The sequence below is a fragment of the Aethalodelphis obliquidens genome, unplaced genomic scaffold (assembly GCF_003676395.1).
Source record: "Aethalodelphis obliquidens isolate GAN/ISIS:26980383/991018 unplaced genomic scaffold, ASM367639v1 scaffold38, whole genome shotgun sequence".
Lineage (NCBI taxonomy): Eukaryota > Metazoa > Chordata > Mammalia > Artiodactyla > Delphinidae > Aethalodelphis > Aethalodelphis obliquidens.
Genome location: NW_020837982.1, coordinates 11,533,881 through 11,556,216, shown reverse-complemented (window position 1 = coordinate 11,556,216; position 22,336 = coordinate 11,533,881). Strand labels below are relative to the sequence as shown.

General features: G+C 45.5%; 1 protein-coding gene across 5 annotated transcripts in view; it reads left to right on the top strand.

Annotated features, from left to right (window-relative positions):
• The first annotated feature begins 8,547 nt into the window (after positions 1-8,547).
• The window catches only part of MYH10 (myosin heavy chain 10), a 135,060-nt gene continuing 121,271 nt past the window's right edge, over positions 8,548-22,336 (top strand). For 2 of the 5 annotated variants that reach the window (XM_027131025.1, XM_027131021.1), the window contains exons 1-2: positions 8,939-9,062; positions 15,428-15,804. In XM_027131025.1, coding sequence (XP_026986826.1) covers positions 15,460-15,804 — 345 coding nt within the window. In that variant the 5' untranslated portion in view covers positions 8,939-9,062; positions 15,428-15,459. Of the gene's footprint in view, positions 8,796-8,938; positions 9,063-10,107; positions 10,248-15,427; positions 15,805-22,336 lie in introns of those variants that run through there. The other 3 variants (XM_027131020.1, XM_027131023.1, XM_027131022.1) reach the window with 3 other exon arrangements.

The window sequence follows — 22,336 nt, the reverse complement described above, 5'->3', positions numbered from 1 at the left end:
CATTCTTCATTTAAAACTCCAAGCCAGGGACAATACTCTTAATATACATCTAGAGAAAATAATGGAAGAACACGATAAGCTTCCTCTGAAAGGCTGTGTATAAGTCCTTTCAAAAGGGTAATGATACTGCTGATGAATATCATAGTGATGATAAAGAGGAACGCTACTGACTGCCAATTTGTGCCAAGACCTTTACAAGTGTTACCTCAGTGTATCTAAGCCTCATAGCCACCCTACTAAGTAGGTATTGTTATCCCTGTTTTGCACAAGAGGAAATCAAGGTACAGAGAGGTTAAGGACATACCCACTATCAGGCAGGATTTATTTTTGGCTGCACCGTGAGACTTGTGGGATCTTAGTTCCCTGACCAGGCATCGAACCCAGGCCCTCGGCAGTGAAAGCATGGAGTCCTAACCACTGGACCGCCAGGGAATTCCCAGGCAGGATGTTTCACTTTTTAAAAAATTAATTAATTAATTAATTATTTGGTTGCACCGGGTCTTAGTTGTGGCAGGTGGGCTCCTTAGTTGTGGCATGCGAACCCTTAGTTGCGACATGCATGTGGGATCTAGTTCCCTGGCTAGGGATCGAACCTGGGGCCCCTGCAGTGGGAGCACGGAGTCTTAACCACTGTACCAACAGGGAAGTCCCCCAGGCAGGATGTTTTAAACCAGGGGCCCCCAACCCCCAGGCTGCGGACTGGTACCAGTCCTGTTAGGAACCTGTTAGGAACCCAGCCGCACAGCAGGAGGCGAGCAAAGCTTCATCAGCCGCTCCCGCATCGCTCCCCATCACTTGCATTACCACCTGAACTATCCCCCACCCCGCTTCCCCATGGAAAAATTGTTTTCCACGAAACCTGTCCCTGGTGTCGAAAAGGTTGGGGACCACTATTTTAAACAACAAAAAAAGCCTTTGATAAAATATATCTTTCAAGAATAGACTGATTTGGATTTTTAAAACAACCTCCAGTGAGATGCCCACACACCTTTTTTTTTTTCTTTTTTTTTCCTGAAGAGTCATACCCATTTTTAGCAAATCCAGGGCAATTTCTTGATTTCCTCTTCACCTAATGAGTAGGACCAATGCAAACCAGGCCTGGCTCCTTAAGGCCGAGGTGGCAATAATGCTGCGTCATATAATAGCAATCAGGCTTGATTTCAAACTGCGGTTCTGTGCACCAGAATGTGACTCCCCCTCTTCCCACCAGGTCTGATCCACCAGGGACCACAGATACTCTGAGACCAATGACCCTGTTTCCATCTCTAACCATTGACCAGACTTCAGACTTCTCCAGTGACCTGTTCCTCTTTCCATCAAGATAACCTGGACCCTCTAAGAAACTTGCTTATCGTTTGTTATTTGCCAACATTCACACCAGCAGTTGTTATCACTTTGCTAATAACATTTCCCTTTCTCTTTTTGCTTCCTTGTCTTTTTCCTGCTGCCTCGTCCTCTCACCTCTCTTTTCATTTGTTCCTTAAATATTTACTGATGGAAATTACACTGGAAGTTTGGGAATCCCCAGATGTGTATAAGGTTCAGTGTCACCTTCCAGGAACCTCCAGTATTACTTCTCACCTTCTTTTCTGCAGCAAGTATTCCGTTCTTCAGTCAAATGCTGTTACTTCCCACCGTCTCCTGGTATCACTTTTCCCTGCCCATGCTTCGGTTCCTTGCATCCTTGCCCTTGCAGCCCATTATCCTCCACCACTGCAGTCCTGATGGGGATTCAGACTCAGCTGAAATGACACCTGGAAAGTGAGAAGGGATCTCCTCATGCATCCATCCACTCATCCATCCAATCCTTCCATCTTTCTATTCAACAAGCATTTATTAAGTATCTGTTCTGTATCAAGCACTGAGCTAGTTCCTGGGGATACAGCTGAAAACATTGACTTTGCCTGCACGGAGTTTACAGTCTAGCACTGTGGGGTCCGCTCTGGTAGCCACCAGCCACATGTAGCTCTTGAGCACTGAAAATGTGGCCAGTCTGAAATAAGATGTGCTGTAGGTCCAAAACACACATCAGATTTTGAACACTTAGCACAAGAAAAAGAATGCGAAATAGCCTATTAGTGATTTTTTTACATATTGAAATGTAATGTTCTTTTTATATTGGGTTAATATGTTATTAGAATTAATTTCAATTATTTTGCTTTACTTTTAAAATGTAGCCCCTAGAAAGTTTAAACTTAGATATGTGGCTTGCATTGGTGGCTCCCATTCTGTTTCTCTTGGACAGCACTCATTTCGAAGGAGGATACAGGGATGGAGATTAAAAAAAAAACTTACAAGGAGTTTTGATAGGTGTTTTGATAAATGTGTGTACAGGGTACAGTGAGGGATTATTTTTATTCAAGAGGCCATGAGAAAGTGGAGGAAGGGAACCAACTCATACTCTGCTAGGCACCTGCAGATATCCTCATGCACGTTTGAGGCACTTTAACCTTCATAAGTTGGCTTGGCACTTTCAATATCTCAGTTAATCTTTACAATCACCATCACCGCAACCTGACCACATCTTTTCCAGGCTGCTTAGACCAAGTCACCATCATCTCTCAGATGGACTGTTTGTGGCAGCAGCCTCTTCACTGGCCTACCCTGACCCCCACTTTAATCCATCCTCTATATTATGACCAGAGGGATGCTTCCAAAACACAAACCTGGTCATTTTACTCTTCAGTTGAAAACTCTCCCATAGCTCCCTCGCTGTCCTCCAGATAAAATAATTCTGCCTCGTGGTTTACACGTACAATCCGGCCCCTGCCTACCTCCTCAGTCCCTTATTTCACACTCCTCCACGCTTGTTCACTTTGCGGTAGCTTTGCTCTGAAATTCTTTCTGAGCTTGGAAAGCCCTGTACTCTCTCTTCTATGTATTATTTTTCTCTGAAAGTACTTTCTTCCTCGGTTTGTCTGGTTAATGCCTTATTTTTCAGATTATATTTTCAAAATGACTTTCTCTAAGAAGACTTTCTGGAACTTCCCCCACCCCCACTCCTGCCACCATTCTGGGTTAGGTGTCCCTTATGTGTCCCTGGATCTTGCTGTACTTCTCATAATGTAGTACTTATCATGCCATATTGCTTTTTTTTTTTTTTTTTTCTGGCTGCATTGGGTCTTTGTTGCCGCGCGCGGGCTTTCTCTAGTTGCGGCGAGTGAGGGCTACTCTCCGTTGCAGTGCGCGGGCTTCTCACTGCGGTGGCTTCTCTTGTTGCAGAGCATGGGCTCTAGGCACGTGGGCTTCAGTAGTTGTGGCTTGCACGCTCAGTAGTTGTGGCACACGGGCTTAGTTGCTCCGCGGCATGTGGGATCTTCCCAGACTAGGGCTCGAACCCGTGTTTCCTGCACTGGTAGGCGGATTCTTAACCCCTGCGCCACCAGGGAAGCTACATATCGCATTCTTGCAATCTTTTTGGATCAGAGCCCTCTATGAGAATCTACTAAAAACTGTACAGCTTCTCCCCAGGGGGGGAAGAAAAAACAATACGTTTTGCATACAATTTCAGAGGTTTTATAAAACCCCTAAAACTCTTTAGGTTTCCACAGACTCCAGATTAAAAACCCCTGCTCTCTTCCTAGATGCAAAAGATGGTAAGCATTTCTCACAGGTACAAGTTGCTCTAAGACATTAGGATGCAAGGACTATCGTGCTTTTGTTTTTCTAAATCAAATTAAATCTGAGTTAGCCTTATCCTGCGTGGCTGGTGAGAAGTCTTAAATTAGTCATTTTCAGGAAACTTCTGTTTTTTTCTTTTCCCCCCAAAACTCCAGAGCTTAAGGGGCCCAAGAAAATTCTGGAAGGTTCCTTCTTTCTCAGATCATTAGAAGTTTTCTGTTTGTTTTTAACTGTTCTTCCTGCTGTTTCAAAATGCCACAGTTGAGCATCGATCCTTCCTGTCAGTCAGGAATTATTTCCCCGGGGTGGGCTGTGAGGGGCTCAGTACAGTAGCCTCTGCCCCGAAGTCCTGCCGCTTCCAGGAATCTTGTTGAAATGGGGCCTCTTCTCATGGGCACCCCAGATCTCCTACTCCTTCACCACTGTCAGGGAAATAGCTCTTTAACTCAAAAATACCACCCTTTCTCTTAACTCTCTGGAATGATCTGACGTGAAATCCCTTGACAGGCATGACAGAGACTGAGAACGCAAATAGATGCCTTAAAAAGACCAGGAAAAGAATGTCAGTGAATAAAGCAGGTTGGCTTCAAGAGACAACAGAGAGAAGTGGTGACTGAGGCATGCTTTGTCTAAATGAGCTTTGTCTAAAAATGAGCAGCCGCTAAGGCATCAGCGAATTGGCGCGGAATTTCCAGATCTTCTGTGTTTTCAAGGGAAGCCAGAAATCTGGATTTTCATGAGAGAACTCTTTTGTCTCTATTTTTAAAACATTACTTATTAAGGTATATTTTTAAAATCATGTAATCCACAGCATAATATTCAGTGACCTTTTAGTAACTTTATCCAGTTGTGTAACCATCACCATAAATCAATTTTATTTTTTTATTTTATTTTTATTTATTTATTTATTTATTTTTTGGCTGTGTTGGGTCTTCGTTTCTGTGCAAGGGCTTTCTCTAGTTGCGGCAAGCGGGGGCCACTCTTCATCGCGGTGCGCGGGCCTCTCACTATCATGGGCCTCTCTTGTTGCAGAGCACAGGCTCCAGACGTGCAGGCTCAGTAGTTGTGGCTCACGGGCCTGGTTGCTCCGCGGCCTATGGGATCTTCCCAGACCAGGGCTCGAACCCGTGTCCCCTGCATTGGCAGGCAGATTTCCAACCACTGTGCCACCAGGGAAGCCCCATAAATCAATTTGAGAACATTTTCATCATCACAATAAGATCCCACATGTATATTTACTGTCCTCCCCACCCCAGCCCTTACCTCAGGCAACTACTATCGTACTTTCTGTCTCTATAGCTTTGCCTTTTGGGGATATTTCACGTAAATGGAATCATACAATATGTGGTCTCTTTGACTTCTTTCACTGAACATAGTGTTTTCAAGGTTCATCTATGTTGCTGCATGAAACTGTAGTGTGTTCCTTTTTATTGCTGAATAGTATTCCATGGTACGGATATACCACATTTTGTCTACCCATTCACCAGTTGATGGACATTCCATTTTTTTTCCGCTATTATGAATAATCCTGCTCTGAACCTTTGTGTGCAAGCTTTTGTATCCATATATATCCTACTTTTTTTGTTGCTTTTTGGTAGATACTGAAAGATAGAATTGTGTTACATGGTACATTCATGTTTAACTTTTAAGAAACTGGCAAACCATTTTCCACAGTGACTACACCATTTTCCTGCCAGAAATGACTGAGGGTTCCTCTTTCTGTACATCCTCGCCAACATTTGTTATTGTCTGCCTTTTTGATTATAGTCATCTTAGTGGGTGTGAAGTGGTATCTCATTATGGTTTCGATTTGCATTTCCCTAATGGCTAATGATGTTGGATAGCTCTTGACTTTTAAATGTTGGAATTCACTCAAATTTATAAAAATAAAAATGCTTCATATCAGCGCTGTACAGACGGAACAAAACAGCTTAGAACAAAACAGGCTCGTGGGCTGGAACTGCCCTGAGGGAATGAGTTTGGACTTGTGACCTAGACTCTGCGAAACAGTGGTCTGTGACCTTTTTCTTTTGGGGGTAAAAGCAGCCTAGACTGCCAGCAAAAATTACTATGGAGAGAGGACAAAGATTTCTCACTCTTTTGTAATGAAATTGTAGATTAGAAAAAAAGGACAATTTTCAATCTATGTATTCATAATGCCATTTTTTCCCCCAGTAAATCATCCTGTTACATACTTGTTGAACGAGCCCTTCAGGTGTATATTTCTATCCTCTTTTTTTTTTTTTCTGCGGTACGCGAGCCTCTCACTGTTGTGGCCTCTCCCGCTGCGGAGCACAGGCTCCGGACGCGCAGGCTCAGTGGCCATGGCTCACGGGCCCAGCTGCTCCGCAGCATGTGGGATCTTCCCGGACCGGGGCACGAACCCGTGTCCCCTGCATCGGCAGGCGGACTCTCAACCACTGCGCCATCAGGGAAGCCCTTTTCTTTTTTTAAATAAACTTATTTATTTTTGGCTGCCTTCGGTCTTCCTTGCTGTGGGCGGGCTTTCTCTAGTTGCGGTGAGCGGGGGCTACTCTTTGTTGCGGTGCGCAGGCTTCTCACTGCAGTGGCTTCTCTTGCTGCGGAGCATGGACTCTAGGCGCACGGGCTTCAGTAGTTGAGGTGCACGGGCTTCAGTAGTTGAGGCACACGGGCTTAGTTGCTCTGCGGCATGCGGGATCATCCCGGAGCAGGGATTGAACCTGTGTCCCCTGCATTGGCAGGTGGATTCTTAACCACTCAGCCACCAGGGAAGTCCTGTATCCTCTTTTTAGAGATGAGGTTAAGGACTTTGTCAAAGATTAAGGCTCTAGTAAGTGGCAGAGACGGATTCAAAGCCAGGTCTATGTGGTCCTAAATCCTGCGTTTTCCTGATCAAAATGGCAAGAGGTTCAGGGATGGAGCTACATGAGGTGAGACTGGAGTTAGAATTCTGAGCCTGGCTGGCTAGATGACTGAGGTGGAGGGGGACATGATGGGGGAGCAAGGGAGAGGAAGGAATCAAAGAGGTTTCAAGGCTGGTTTCATTAACAGACAAAGGGAAGTTGGGAAGAAAGAGTTTGGGTGGAGGGATGTAGTGGAAGTGGGAAGAAAATAGGTTTGGGGCTTCCTGCTTTTGCAGTTGTCCTCCCATCCAGGTAGGCACCTCTGGCAGACAGTTGAAAATGTAGGGCCCAAGGGCTGCAGAGATGCCATGGCTAGAGATGCATTTGGGGGCAGTTTCTATATTTTTGGGGCCACACCACACAGCTTGCGGGATCTAAGTTACCCGGACCAGGGATCGAACCTGGGCCTCCGCGGTGAAAGCGCCAGAGTCCTAACCACTGGACTGCCAGGGAATTCCTGGGGACAGTCTCTTTATTATTGATTTCTCTTCAAGACTGACATCTTTGTGACGTTGAATTCTGGTGAGCTTCCTGCCCTCCTCTTCTGATGGTCCACTGAGTTTGTTTTAAAGTTATGGGAAACCACAGACTTGGTGGCTGATGGGGCTGTTTGTGTGTGAATGCTCTAAGCATTCAGAAATGACTTCAGTGGCTGGCAAAGCTGAGACTCAGGCATTAGAGATGGAGTGTTTGGTGTTCTCTAAAAAGTTGTGTTTTTTTTTTTTTTTTAATTCAGAAGAGGAATACTGTTCACATGCTAGGTATGGTTAACTTGTACTCCATGTGCAGGTTGCATTAAGGAGGACAGACTTCATGGAGCCAAGTCACAAGACACCTGGACAGAGGGCAGCTTACTCCAGGAGGCTGATGGGGGTGGGGGACAAGATGCACTAGGACAAAGGACAGTACAGGACCTGAGTCGGACTTCCCCAGGAGGGACTCTGCACTCAGCTGCCTTGAAATCTTCTCTGAATTGCACCACCCCCTCCTTATCGTTTCCTGCCTTGTTTTGTTTTTTGCTTTATTCATTTTACCAGACCGGAAGTTTCCTAGGCCTAGCCACTTACATCATAAATAATAAAATGCACCCATATTCAACACGAAATAACTACATCTTGCTGTAAAATTTTTTTGAAAAGATTTGGATAAACTTCAGTTTTTGTAAGAAATCATTTTGTGACTTGTGACTTAAACTTTATTATATTTATAATTAATTAATTAAGGGTCATGTTGCAGTTGACTAGATATTGCAGACGTTTCATTAAATATTGATTAACTTTGATTTTTTTGGTTCCCTTTCCTTATCTGGGAGCTTTTTTTTTCTTCTTCTTCTTCAGGTCTCAAACGCTTTCTAAGGCCTTTGAAAAGTTAATAGGCCCTGGGGGATAAGACAGCTCTACAGAACCTCCTCATAGCCCCTCTCAAGTAGGGAGCTCTATTGAATGAATGAATGAATGAATGAATGAATGAATGAACGAACGAATGAATGAGGTTAAGCCCTTTTCCCAAGTCTTCTCTCCAAGGGGGGTTCGCTTCTCAATCCTCTGTAATCTCAGCCCAGCCGGGAGTCTGGGTAGGGAGACGTCTCCCCTTTCAAACATCAAAACCGCAGCAGCGGAGGAAGCTGTCCGGCGGCCGCCGCTCAGAGGGCCTGGGCAGGGTCAGCCTGGAGGCGGGGGTCGCGACAGTGCCGGGAGCGCGGACCGCCGACTGAAGCCGGGGCCCCAGCTTCAGGGCCGGAGCGCATGGGCAGAGCAGCAGCCCGAGACTTGCCTCCCCTCCCCCACTGCAGGTGAGCCGCCGAGCCGCGGCCCCCACCCCCCCCCAGCTGCCCCGGGAGTGACGTAAGGCCTCTGGACCGCGCTCCGGCCCCGCCCCTGCAGGCAGCGCCCGCGGCCCGAGGCCCGCGACTCCGCGGTGGAAGCCGGTCCCGCTGCGGGACACGCCGGCTGCGACAGGCAGAGGAGGCGGCGAGGCACTTTACTGGGCTGCCCCCTGCAGCCCGACGGCAGGACGAGGCGCGTCCAGGCGGAGCTCGGGGCTGCGGCCGTGGCACACCTGCCCCGCGGTCCGCACGGCCGAGGCCGCTGCGGGATCCGCACCCTCTGCCCCGCGGAATCGCGGGGCACCCAGCCAGCCGCAGCTGTCCATCTCCTCCCGAGCCAGCCAATCGCCCGCGACTGCCCCGGCCGCACCTCCCGGAATCTCTGACGGGCGTGCGGCTCAGCCTATGAGATGGGGGCCTCGGAGGCCTGGGCTGGGAGCGGGAGCCAATGAGCATCATTTCAGGTGGGTGGAGGGAGCGGACCTCGGGAAGGTAGCTTCTTTCGGGTTGCTAACGTTTTCCCTTGGAGATGGGCGCGCAAACGGACCAGTGGGTCTGGGGGCGGTGGTGACGGGCGTGGAGCTGGCCCAATGAGGGTGGGAGGGGGTGGGGCAGCCCGGAGTAGCAGTGCTAAAGGAGCCCGGCGGAGGCAGCGGTGGGTTTTGGACTGAGGCGCCGGATCTGTGGTCGCGGCTGGGGACGTGCGCCGGCGCCACCATCTTCGGCTGAAGGTGAGAGGTGCGGCTTCCCGGGTCCGAGTGCGGCGGCCGGGAACCGAGGGACGGTTTGTGGGGGAGGAAAGGATCCCCGGCTGGGGGCCCGGGCGGATCTGTAGGGCAGGAACGGAGCCGAAGCGGGAGCTGGGGAAGACAGAAGGGGTTCTGGGCGGAGGGTTTGTGCTGCAGGGGCCGTAGATTCGCGCAAGGAAGGACCTTGGTGGTGGTTAACGGGACCCCGGTGGGTGGAGAGACCCCTGGAGGGGTGGGGAATGAGGTCCTTGAGAGTGAGACCCCTGCAGGGATTAGGGCCTGGGTGTGCGGGAGGACGACCCCTGGGGGGCTGGGGATGGAGATCTGCGGGTGGGCATGTGCTGACCTGATACTAGGCGTGCGGGATCCGTGGGGCGCGGGGTTGGGGGGGCCTCGTGCCCTGGTGGGTGTCCCCGGGGGTCCCGCGAGCCTGTGCTTGCCTCTCGGGAGGGGAGGGAGTCCTGGGGCGGGCTGGAAAGCGCCATCCGGGTTGGGGGGGGGGGAGCGCTGGACGGGAAGGGCCACTGGGTGGGTTAGGCCGGGTCCGGCATCCCGAGTGCGGTGAGGGGTTCGCCGAGGGCTCGGAAGGCCGGCGGCGCGCCGGGACCTGCGGGGTGAAGGGACCGGAGGGCAGGGCTGCGCACGGCCCGGGAGGCGTGCGGCGGCGGGTGAGGGTCTCAGCAGCCGGCCGCCGGCTTGGGGAGGGTCGGGCTCCGCTGGTCCCGGGGGAGCTGGGCGAGAGAGCGGGGGGGCGTCTTCCCAGGCGCTCTGGGGACGGCGGGGGCCGGGGGTGGACACCCGGCCAGGCCCGGGCGGTTTGGGGGGGCGAGGCGGGAAATGTGGCGGGGGCGCGCTGCAGCAGGGCGGTCGGGGGGGGGAGGGTCAGCCCTCGCCTCGGGATCCCTTTATTGTGTAAGTGATCTGGGCATGGCTTGGCGCGGAGTCTCTTCCTGGCCTTCTGCAGTGGGGGTCACACCCTGATCCCATAAAATCGGCCTGGAATGGGGTCGGAGGGAAGTTGAAGGCGCGGAGTCCCGGCGTCCGCGGGGGCTTTGTGGGCCTGCGGTGGGTGGATGCGGCCCGGGGACCGGCGAGGCGCCCAGCCTGGCCTGCCTGGCAACTAGGGCCTTGGGAAGGAGGTTGGCGACTCTGGTCTGAGCTCGGCTGGTGAGTTTTGGGTAACGTGGCCTCTGCCTATGACCGTTATCTCTGTTCCTTGGGGCCTCTGCAGTTCCCTTCGAGATCACTGCGGTGGATGGAAGGGGGTGGGGTGGGGTAGGGGAAAGCAGGCAGGGTAGATCCCGACTGCAAATGAAACAAAGACTGCTGTTTTCGCTGAATAATATAATATCAAATATAATACTTCGGCTTTGCTGAGATTTTTGTTTTTTAACATTGAAGCTGAGGATCCTTTGAGTCAGGCTTAATTATTCTTGATAGTATCTCACTCTGGAAAACTTTAATGTATTTATTGTTTCATTTCCTTCATCAATCCACCTTTATTAATTACTCCTTCAGTTCCATGCTTTTGATGTTTAAGTATGCCCTGTCTGTCACGGACGCTGGAAAAGTGGCCATTTTATGCAGCTCCTTACTTCTGCATCTTAAATTCAGTTCTTTCTCGTCCTTATCTGGAGAAAGCATATGGTGTAATTGTGTGATACAGCACTAGCTTTTGCTGCAAAGGGATGTGACCCGAGAGGTTGGCTTTTTATTTGGGCTCCTTAGGGAAATCATTTCAATGAAGACAGGCTGGATGGAAGGTGAGATGGAGGAAATTTTGAAGGGCACGTTGTATGGTGAAAGACTCTAGGCTTCAGCAGATGATGTACTTACTTGTCATATAGGAAGAATAAAAATTCCTGGTGTCAGCTCCACGTTTCAGAAACATTTAACACGGTGTAAAGATATTCACAGAGGTGGCTTGGGCCATGAATAGCGATAGTGTCCTTTTGCACTTAGTTTGTATTTCTGCTTATTTGGTTGAACAGAATACTGATAAATGAACAGACTTACAGGTCTCTGTAATGTAAGTGACCTCTGGTAGCGTTACACAAATTGGGACAATTCTGTTTTAGCTTATCCGTCTTAGAGAGATGCGCTATCATATGGGTCCCTTATCCATCATTTTTGTTTGGCTTTTTATGTGCAAGATATTCATAAAACTGTTTTTCTGTGCCTGTACCTATAGTAGGTGCTGGGAGGCAGTCGAGAAGTTTCCTGGGTGATATTTCATTGAGAGTCTAAAATGGCCTTGGAGATGGAGCCCAGGGGTGTGTGTGTGTCTAAAAGCAAATGAAGGGGATGAGGCTTTGGCTCTGTAGGGAGCTAATTTGTGCACAGATAAATGATTCACCCATAATTAGGCAGTTATTTCAGATGACACCAAGAACCTTCAGATTCTGTCTGTTGCAAAGATGTTCCTATTTATTCCTTTTTTTCCTCCAATATAGGTTTTTTTTTTCTATAAAATAAAAAGCCTTTGCTAGATTGTGCTAGTGCATTCATTGGCCGAGCCTGTATTCTTTTTTTTTTTTTCTGGCGGCTTGTGGGATCTTAGTTCCCAGATCAGGGATCGAACCCCGGCCCCCGGCAGTGGAAGTACAGAGTCCTGACCACTGGACCGCCAGGGAATTCCCTGAGCCTGTACTCTTGAAGCCATGATTGATAATTGATCCGAGAGGCAGTATGTAGTGTACTACATGCCCTTCAAAGTTTTCTCCTTCTCACCTTCCATCCTTGTAGCATGTGCTCTGGAGCTGAACTGAGTTTACTCCCAGCTCTGCCCCTCCTTAGCTCTGTGACCTCCAGCCAGTTATTGGCTTTCTCTGAACCTTGGGTTCCTCATCTGTAAAATGGAGATATGAATAGTACCTACCACGTAGGGCTGTTGTGAGGATTAAGAGTTAATACATACATAAACTGCTTAGAATAGTGCCTGGCCATGATTAGTGGTATATAACAACAGTATCTGCTGTTTTCAAAATTCTAGTATTATCCTTTCTGAAAGGCAAAGCATTTGGGAGAGGTTTCCCTATTAAATACCAGCATTATCAAGATTAGGTACCAAATGTACAATGGAATGAAAAAAATACAACATATTTGGCAACCACAAGTGAAGAGTTAAGATGAACAAAACATCTTCACTGGCCTCAGGGACTCTGTCAACTAAACAAGGATTTGAGCACCTACCACCTGAGTCCTCTGGTACAAAGGCGAGGGAGGGTTAGAAGAAGGCCAGGAGAGCGGTGCAAAATGTTAGGAGAAGGCTAAGGATTAAATTGCCAGGTTGACCTGAAGAGAACTTCTGAAAGGGTGGCGTTGGGTTAGGATTTGAAGGAATGGTTAGCTTTTGGTGGTGGAGGAGAAGCTGAAGCTTACAGTGAGGGTGGGCACCATTCATGTAGTATTGATCAGTAGGTATATAGAGGCCCTCCTGTGGACCAGGGGGTAAGCTCACCGTATGGCAAAGACAGGAAACCATCCTCATAGTGTTTAGTTACTTGTAGAAAACTCTGGAAAAGTAAAAATTAAAAGTAGTTTGTGATCCCACTACCCAGTGAAGACCCAATGACTACTTGTTTCTTTTAAAACAAAAAGAAAAAAAAGTGTTTATGTAATTTCCCCACACACACAAAATCGGGAGCATATTGTAATCACACTATTGTGATCTCTTGTGGGTTTTTTTCCCCTTATATTAAATTATAGGTGGTTCCCCACCTAGAAAAAGTACATACTGATAAATTTAAAATGTGTTGATTTGATCAAATAATTTATAAATCCATGATTTACTTTTAAAAAAAGAAAAAAGACCTGCCCTAGAAATGACCTGTTAAGTTACTGTAATTTATAGTCATTTGTTAAATCAAAGCATATAATTACATGTCTAATGTAAAAGTAAAGAAATGTGTGCATACACACAGGCAGCAAGGCAGTTTCTGAAGTGTTGTGTGGGGCATACAGTTTATACCTAATAAGAATAAGAGTAACTTGTTTTCGTATTTTGTTCTAGTTGGATATTTTCTCTTTTAAGAGACTGTCCTTCCTAAGGCAGAGTGTGTGTCCTATTGTCTGTATCCACATTCATCCAGGATAATTCCCATTTCAGAGCCATCCTCTTCCTAGCAGTGGGTAGCGAGTGTATATGTTGGGAAGACAGAAACCTTGTTAATGATCTTATCAGTGCAGTCCGGAGAGGTGATGGGTTTTTGAAACCGTTCTTCAGAATGTACATGTGTGCTTGAATATTTTCTCTATTGCCCTCTCCCACGTGGATGCCTAGGAAGGCAACTGCAAGTACAGTTAGAGAGCATATTAGCAATTCTATCGGTAGAAGCCTTAATGTTACATGTTTTGTGATTTTTTTGTTTGTTTTATTCTGTTTTGTGATTTTTGTTCTATCCAAGTGTATACTCCTTGAAACGTTAGCATATCCTTTAAATCAGGTTATGAATTAGTCTAAAACATTGGTTTTCAACCTTTTTTTCTACTCCAGCATACCTGGTAGTAACAGTGGTTCACCATGGCAACCAGAGAACTGTGGAGGAATGGTTCTCGAAGTGTGGTCCAGCATTATCTGGGAGTTTTTGTTAGAAATGCAAATTATCGGGTCCTCCACCCCAGACCTACTGAATCATAAATGCTGGCAGTGGGGCCCCCGCGGTCTGTATTTTAATGAGCCCTTTAGGTGTTGCTGGCGCCCTTGCCAAAGTTTGAGAACCCTGCCCCAGGGCATGAGTGTTTGTAACCCTTTACATTGTTAACAACCAGTTTCTGAAGAATCTTAGCTATTTGATTCTAGTACCTTCTTACTGGGACTGAAAGGGCCAGTATCTTGTACCCACTATCAGTGTTTAATCTTTTAGGACAAAGATAAATAGATCCCTTTAAGAATCCGAAGAAAGTTATACGTGTTCTCCTCAGAAAAGCACAGATATACGAGAAAGTTGTACAACGTTTTTAGACCATTTCAGTGATTTCACGGAGCTTGAACTTTGTCTACAGCCTCGAGGTTAAGAGCCTCATAACAACTTTCGATGACTTTATGATTTCCCTTGCAGCCTTCCATTCTTTTGCCTACCAAGAATCCCCATCATTTTGGGGAGAGGGAAAAGTTGGGAGGGTTTGATGGTTACTCTCTTGCCTTCTTTCATTGACTTGGATGAGATTTGTAATAACCTGGAATTTGGAGTAATAACATTAGTATTTAATGATGGTGTTGGATTCCAGAAAGATATTGTCAGGCAGGAATGACGAGTCACATCAGAAAGGTGAGTGACGAATGTAAAATCCTGTCCTTTGATCCAAGAAGTCAATCCCACAAGTATAAGAGGAGAAGTAGCTTCAAGGACCACGAGTGGAGCTTTCGCTGACCGTTCCTTGTGAAACAACTAACTGTAAATGAGCGCTCAGTAAACCACTTAGGTCTTGAGATACTGTTCATTGTAAAAGTTACAGAAGCAGTGCTTTCCCCAGTGTGGCCTAAGGCTGTGAACAGTTCCTTTTCTTCTGCACTGGTCAGACTGTGTCTGGAATATTCTGTTTGCTTCCAGTCCCCACACTCTAAAGGGGCACGGAGTCTGTTTAGAGGCGAGAAACCAGAGTGGAGGAGTGAGTCCTGATGAAGGACGGGATGCAGGAGAGGAACCGGCGGGGAGCAGCTGTGGGCCTGGGAGTGGAGACCTGAACAGCCCCCATCACATACTTGAAAGGCTGGGTGTGATGCCAACTTACACGCTCATCCCCTGTGGTCTCGTGATCACACTGAGGCCACGTGGGCCATAGCGAAGCTGCAGGGGGCTGGCTTGGGGTGATTGTAAGGAAGAACGTCGAGTCTGTTGTCTGAAGGTAGGATGGGAGGCACATTCTAGACCTGAGGGTCGGTCTGCTGGCAGCCACCGTGCATTTCTGTAGCTATCAGTACATCCTGGTGGTCCAGCAGCACTCCATGGGCCTTTTGTCATGAAACTTTGTTTTCTTTTTCTTCCTTTTCCTTTCCCTTCTTAAGTGCCTGTTTAATTTGTGGTAAGGGTGAAATAGGAGATGGAGAGGGAAAAAAGGGTGAAACTGGAACTTTGCTTTCCCTCCTGCTTGTTTTCCAGCCGTCAGCGACAGGCTACATCTTGAGTGGTCCTCAGACGACCAGAGTCATCATTTGTGGTCAGGCCTGAAATTTACCGTGGAAACCCAGTTAGTACGGCCATGGAGAGGGCTACCGCAGCTCCTTCACTCAAAGTTCACGCTTTCTGTTTACCAAAGCGTTTGTTTTAGGTTTCTTAGAAGAGTAAAATTTGTGAACCATCGTATATTTTGGAATATCTGACTTTGTCCTCCTCCTCTTCTCGCAGAGGCAGTCGCTCTTGGATCCCTTCTGTTCACAATGGCACAGAGAACTGGACTTGAAGATCCGGAGAGGTATCTCTTTGTGGACAGGGCGGTCATCTACAACCCTGCCACTCAGGCGGATTGGACGGCTAAAAAGCTAGTGTGGATTCCATCAGAACGCCATGGTTTCGAGGCAGCTAGTATCAAAGAAGAGCGGGGAGATGAAGTCATGGTGGAGTTGGCGGAGAATGGAAAGAAAGCAATGGTCAACAAAGATGATATTCAGAAGATGAACCCACCTAAGTTTTCCAAGGTGGAGGATATGGCAGAATTGACGTGCTTGAACGAAGCTTCTGTTTTGCATAATCTGAAGGATCGTTACTATTCAGGACTTATCTATGTAAGTATGCCCTCTAAGTAATCATGTGAAGTGGTGACTGGGAATTAATGGAAATTACACACACTGTCCTAATCGATGTGGAATGCTCACATACTCTCTGTTTAACGTGTCTATTTCTATTAAAGATAAATTGTCCCTTGCTTACCCAAGTCTTGCTGTGCTTTAAATCTTAGCACATAATTTTAAATAATCCAGTCTGCAATTAAACATACTAAAATGGTGTTTGAGACTTTTGTGTAGTGGTGCTCTGGAGCTTAATAAGAGGGGGGAGAGCCTGTGGCAGAAAGATAAGGGACTTTCATATGGTAATAACAGTTGCATTAGTGGTAGGATACAGACGGCAGATTGGTAGGAAATCCAGTGTATATCCAGGGGGTATAAAGTGGCGGGGCTGCAAGCTTAGAGGTTTCAGTGAGGAGCAAGACCAAGGTCATCGGGTACAGGGAAGTCGGAAAGCGGAATGCTGAGGTTTTTAAGAGGAAACAGTTCAGGGTGAGATTGAGGCTGGGGTTGTCCTGTGGTTAGCAGTTGACACATGTGTCACAGTCACTGACGGTGTTGTGACCATATAGAAGTTCCCGAAAGTAAGAAGGGATCGGGGTTGAGAGGAAAATGCAAGCCAGATACTGAAAGAATCTCTAATGCCAAAAGAGGCTTGAAGGGATGGTAGACACGGGTGGCAATGATTTAAAGAAGGCCGGGTAATTAGCAGCAACATGGATGGACCTAGAGATTATCATACTGAGTGAAGTAGGTCAGAAAGAGAAAGACAAATACCATATGATATCACTTATATGTGGAATCTAAAATATGACACAAATGAATTTATCTACAAAACAGAAACAGACTCCCATACATAGAGAACAGACTTGTGGTTGCCAAGGGGAGGGGGGGGAGGGATGGATTGGGAGTATGGGATTAGTAGATGCAAACTATTATATATAAAATGGATAAACAACAAGGTTCTACTGTATAGCACAGGGAACTATATTCAATATCCTGTGATAAACCATAATGGAAAAGAATATGAAAAAGAATGTGTGTGTGTGTGTGTGTGTGTGTGTGTGTGTGTGTGTGTGTATAACTGAATCACTTTGCTATACAGTAGAAATGAACACAACATTATAAATCAACTATACTTCAATAAAATAAATTTTAAAAAAGAAAGAAGGCAGGGTAGATAGAATGTAGATTTAGAATGAAGAGAAGTAGAGGGGAAGGTTGACACTGTAATGGTCTGAATTTGGAAAAGAGAAGCTGAATTTTATGCAAAGAGTGTGGTACTAACGTCCATGTATAATTCAGAACTTCAGCAAAGCAGAAGTCGTTTTCCCATAGAATTAGTTTATTTAGTGGATGTTTACTGAGCACCTACTATGTTCTAGGTGCTGGGGAGAGTGTGGTGAACAGGCCAGGCCAAATCCCTGCCTTTGTGGTACATCCTATACAGAAATAAAACAGGACTATGGGATGGCTTTCCCCAGCGGGTCAGGGAAGGGCTCTTTGAGAAGGTAGCATCTGAGCTGGAATCTAACTGATAGGAGGGAGCTAGCCATGGGAACATCTGAGAATGAGTAGTTCATTCATGACCTTTGCCGGAGTAGTCTGAATCAAGCCTGGTGGTCTCTTTTATTTTATTTTATTTTATTTTTTTCTCTATGAGTTAGGATGCAAAGTAAGGGTAAGAGGCACCAGGGTCCGGAAGGTGGCTTGAGGAAGGTGGCTTGAGAATGCGTAAGGTTTGGAAAGGGGAGGAAGCCAAGGGTAAGAAAACAATTGGAGCGCAGCATTGGGAATCCAGCTGAGACTGAATAACAGAATGTGTAAGGTGGCCACATTTTTGTCTGGAGAGAAAGGAGTGGAGAGAGGGAGTGAGAAAACTGGGAAGTTAAGAGATTGTGGTCAGATCATTATGTTGACATCTGAGATTTGAGAGGTGAATCAATTTTGGATGATACTTGGTGCGGTGAATTGCAAAGGGCTGGAAATGCAGGGACGTAACCAAAAAGCTGTGGAGTGCTGCGCTGTGGAAAGGAGCCTTTCTGCCCCCAGACCCCACCCTGCCTTCGAGGAGAGAGGAGGGAAAGAGAAAGGGGAAGGAAGTTGTGGGTAAAAGGGAAGGAGGAGGGAAAAGACAATTTAGTCTTTTGTAGCCATTTCTCATGATAATTCTAAGACTTTGCAAGTATCTTTTATCGAGTTTGTTTGATTTTTTTTTCCAGCTTAATTCGGGGACAACAGGAGTGAATTTCTGGGTTTCTTTTCAAAGCACGGCCCCCTGGGCTTTACAGCAGGAGAATCTGAGTTTTTTCTTTTTTAAAAAATTTATTTATTTATTTTAGGCTGCTTTGGGTCTTCATTGCTTCCCGGGGGCTTTCTCTAGTTGCAATGAGCAGGGGCTACTCTCCATTGCGGTGCGCGGGCCTCTCATTGCAGTGACTTCTCTCGTTGCGGAGCACAGGCTCTAGGCAGGTGGCCTTCAGTAGCTGCAGCATGCGGGCTCAGTAGTTGTGGCTCACAGGCTCTAGAGCGCAGGCTCTGTAGTTGTGACGCATGGGCTTAGTTGCTCCGCGGCATGTGGGATCTATCCGGACCAGGGCTCGAACCTGTGTCCCCTGCATTGGCAGGCAGATTCTTAACCACTGCACCACCAGGGAAGTCTGAGTTTTTTCTTGAAGTACTAAGGTCACAGCAGAGGTGAGGGTTTGGGAGGATCATACCTTCAATTAGTGGGGTGGAGAAAGGGTTCCTATGGAAGATTCACGTTGGAGCGCGGACTCTAAAGAAACCTACTAAGAGAATGGGGCTATGGATGGCCGTGGCTGCTGAACACTGAGTGAAGGGTATAGTATTGGGCTTTGGAATTCACCCAGCACTTGAAATTGATCAATTGAGGTACCATGGTATAGACACTATAATAACTTGGATAGGACCTTTGGGATATATTTCTTTTCTTTTTTTTAAAATAAATTTATTTATTTTTATTTATTTATTTTTGGCTGTGTTGGGTCTTTGTTGCTGCACACGGGCTTTCTCTAGTTGTGGCAAGCGGGGGTTGCTCTTCGTCGCAGTGCACCGGTTTCTCATCGTGGTAGCTTGTCTGTGGCTCGCGGGCTCTACAGCGCAGGCTCAGTAGTTGTGGCTCAGAGGCTCCAGAGCACAGGCTCAGTAGTCGTGGCTCACGGGCCCAGTTGCTCCACGACATGTGGGATCTTCCCGGACCAGGGCTCGAACCTGTGTCCCCTGCATTGGCAGGCGGATTCTTAGCCACTGCGCCACCAGGGAAGTCCATTGGGACATATTTCTATAGATAAGACATAACATATGTTCATTTAGGTAAGTTACTAACAGGTTTGGTTATGTTATTTCCTTATATTTTCTTTGGATTTAATCTCCCCAACTTCCACCTTCTTAGGTCATTAATTTTCATCTTCTTAATAAAACTACTTAAAAACTGCAGATGTCTTCTCTACTACGTTTTAGCTTACTTCACACATTTTGACATGTAGTATTTTTAGTGTTCTAAATATTTTCTAGCTTCTATTATTCCTTATTTAACCTATGAACCATTTAAAAGTATACTTTTAAAATTCCTAAATGTTGTTTTTTAAGTTATCTTTGTGTTATTGATTTTTAAATTAATATAGTCCATATAATAACACTCCTTGTTTTTGTGAGACTTGCTTCATGTAGCATATTGTCAGTTTTTATGAGTGTTATGTGTGTTTGTTAAGAATGTGTTTTCTGTTGGGTGTGGAGTTCTATATGTGGCCGTTAGACTAAGTTTTTTAATTGTGTTTAAACTTTACTAATTTCTCTCTTCTTGGTCTGTTGATTATTGAGAAGTGTCTTAAAATCTCCCAGTGTGTTTTCTCAAACTAAGTATGCATTCCTTAAAAATATAGTTTAGTTTTGCCTATTGATGAATTTTTACATGAATGCCTCTCTTAATACATACCTTTCTGTGTATTTTTGCTCAGCATTACGATTTTAAGATTCACCCTTATTACTTTGTGTTGATGTAACTCAGTTGTTCTCAAAGGGTGCTCTACAGACTCCTAGGGCTTCTTTAAGACCCTTTCATGGGATCCTTGAGGTCCAAACTATTTTCATGATTATTGAAGACTTTATTTGCCCTTTTATTGTTGACATTGGTACTGATGGTGTAAAAGCAACGGTGAGGAAAACTGCTGACACCTTATCGTGGGTAAAAGCAGTGACCCCAAACTGTACTGGTGGTCATACTAATCCAGCTTCACTCCAGAATGTCCTTGGTAAAGCAGGAGGAATGATTGAATTTATTTCAGCTCTTGAGAACACAGCTTTTAATATTCTGTGTGATGAAATGACAAGTGTGCATAAAGCGCTTCTGCTGCATATTAAACTAGGATGGTTGCTTTGGAAAAAAGCACGTGTGTAGCTATTTGAGTTGCAAACTAAACTTGCTACTTTTTTTGATAGAATACCTTTTATTTGATAGAGTGGCTGATAGATAAGCTTTGATTAATTCACACTGGGGTATTTGGCAGACATCTTCTTGAAAATGAACAAAGTGAGCCTGTCATTTTAAAGGAAACAATTGAATGCATTTGTTGACAATGATAAAATTTGAGTTTTCACATGAAAATTAGAATTCGTATCTGCCACTGTGAACTTGACAGCTTGTCAACACTTAAAACCTTCCTGATGAGAGATAGATGGCAATATTAATGAATGTGATTTTTTTTTTTTTAATGTCATATAGTGTGAAATGTCATCATTTGGAAGACTTGAACAATTCATTGAACCAGAGTTTTCCAAATGATGTGTACATGATGTTACAAAATCATGCCTGGGTAAAAGATTCATTCACCTGTGCAAGCTTAGCCAGTGGATTTGATGTATGTAACAGAGTATGAAAAGTTCATGGACAGGGTGTCAGATGCTACATTGCATCTAATCTTTAAGAAATTCTTACTTGTCGAGTTTTGGTATAGTATCGAAGAGGAATATCTATAATTACATGAAAAGGCTGTTAAACTACTCCTCCCTTTTCCAGTTAAATATCAGTGTAAGGCTAATTTCACGTGTTTCAGTCAAAACAACATCACAGTAGACGAAATGCTGAAACAGAGTGTTGAGTGTTTTCTATTAAGAAAATTGAGTGTTTTCTATTAAGCCAGACAATAAAAGATTTGCAAATATAAAACCGTACCACTCTTCTCACTTTTATTTTGGAAAACAAAAGGTTATTTTTCATAAGAAATGTTATTTATTGTTATTTTTAAATGAATAAATACACATTTAAAAACTATGTATGTACGTATATTTGTATAAAAATATATAAAACAAAAGATCTTTAGGATCTTTTAACAATTTCTAAGAGTGGTAAAGGGCCCTGAACTATAAAAGTTTGAGTGTTTCGTTCCTTTTTGTGGAATGTAATGTTCCATTGTAAGATTTTTGGCCCAATTTATTTATCCTCTCAACTGTCTTTGGACATTTTATTTTTCCAGTTTGTGGCTATTATTGTACAAACAGTGCTTCCGTGAACAGTTTCGGACGTGTCCTGCTGCACATAAGCATGGCTTTCTAGAAGGTGTATAACTAGGAGTGGAATTTCTGGGTGATATAGGACATGCATATCTTTAACCCATATCTTCAGCTTTTCTAGATAATGCCTAAGTTAGTCAGATTCCAGCAGGAAACAGAAGGCCCTCTAACTAGGTATTCTGTGAATTTAATAAGGGGACGATTTACAAACATGTGAATAGAGTTTAGAAAACAGATGCAGAAATGTCGCAGTATCCCAGCACTAGTGATGGCTGAGAGCCCTGGACCCATCTTCATCTTTAAAGGAACAAAGAGCTGTTACCTCAGTTGGGAGAGGATGCCACGTGGAGAGGGCTTCCTGGTAGGAATTGTGGCCGCCTTTAGAGGGAAGCAGACAACTAGCAGGGAGGGGCCTGGGGGATAAACATCCTGACTTCATTCTCCCCCTCCCCTCAATCTCCTGCTGCCTAGCTCAGTTTGAAGCCAGAGGAGAAGGGAATTTGGTGATATATTTCTTAGGGTCAGCCTCAGTTCCATTTGGAATTTAATTTTGTGTGTGGTATAAGGTAGGGGCAAGGTTAACTTTTTTCCCCCAAATGGCGATTCAGTTGACCCAGTGCCATTTACTGAAACGTAGCCCTCTCTGCACTGCTCTGAAGCGCCACCTTTGTTGTAAATCAGATGCTCATAAATGTGTGCTTGACGACCTGTTCTGTGTCATGGGTCTCTGTGCCTGTCCTTGGGCTGACACCACATTGTCTTGATTATTACAGCTTTAGACTATGGCTTGGTGTCCAGTAGGGTAAGTTCTCTCATTTGTGTTCTTTAGGATTGTTCTGGTGTTAGGTGCTTTGCATTTCAGTATAATTTCAGAACCCACTTGTCAGTTTTTCACACACACACACACACACACACACCCTTATTGGAATTTTTATTGGGTTTTTGCTGATTCTATAGTTCATTTTGGAGGAGAAATGAGATCTTTACAATATCTGTTCAT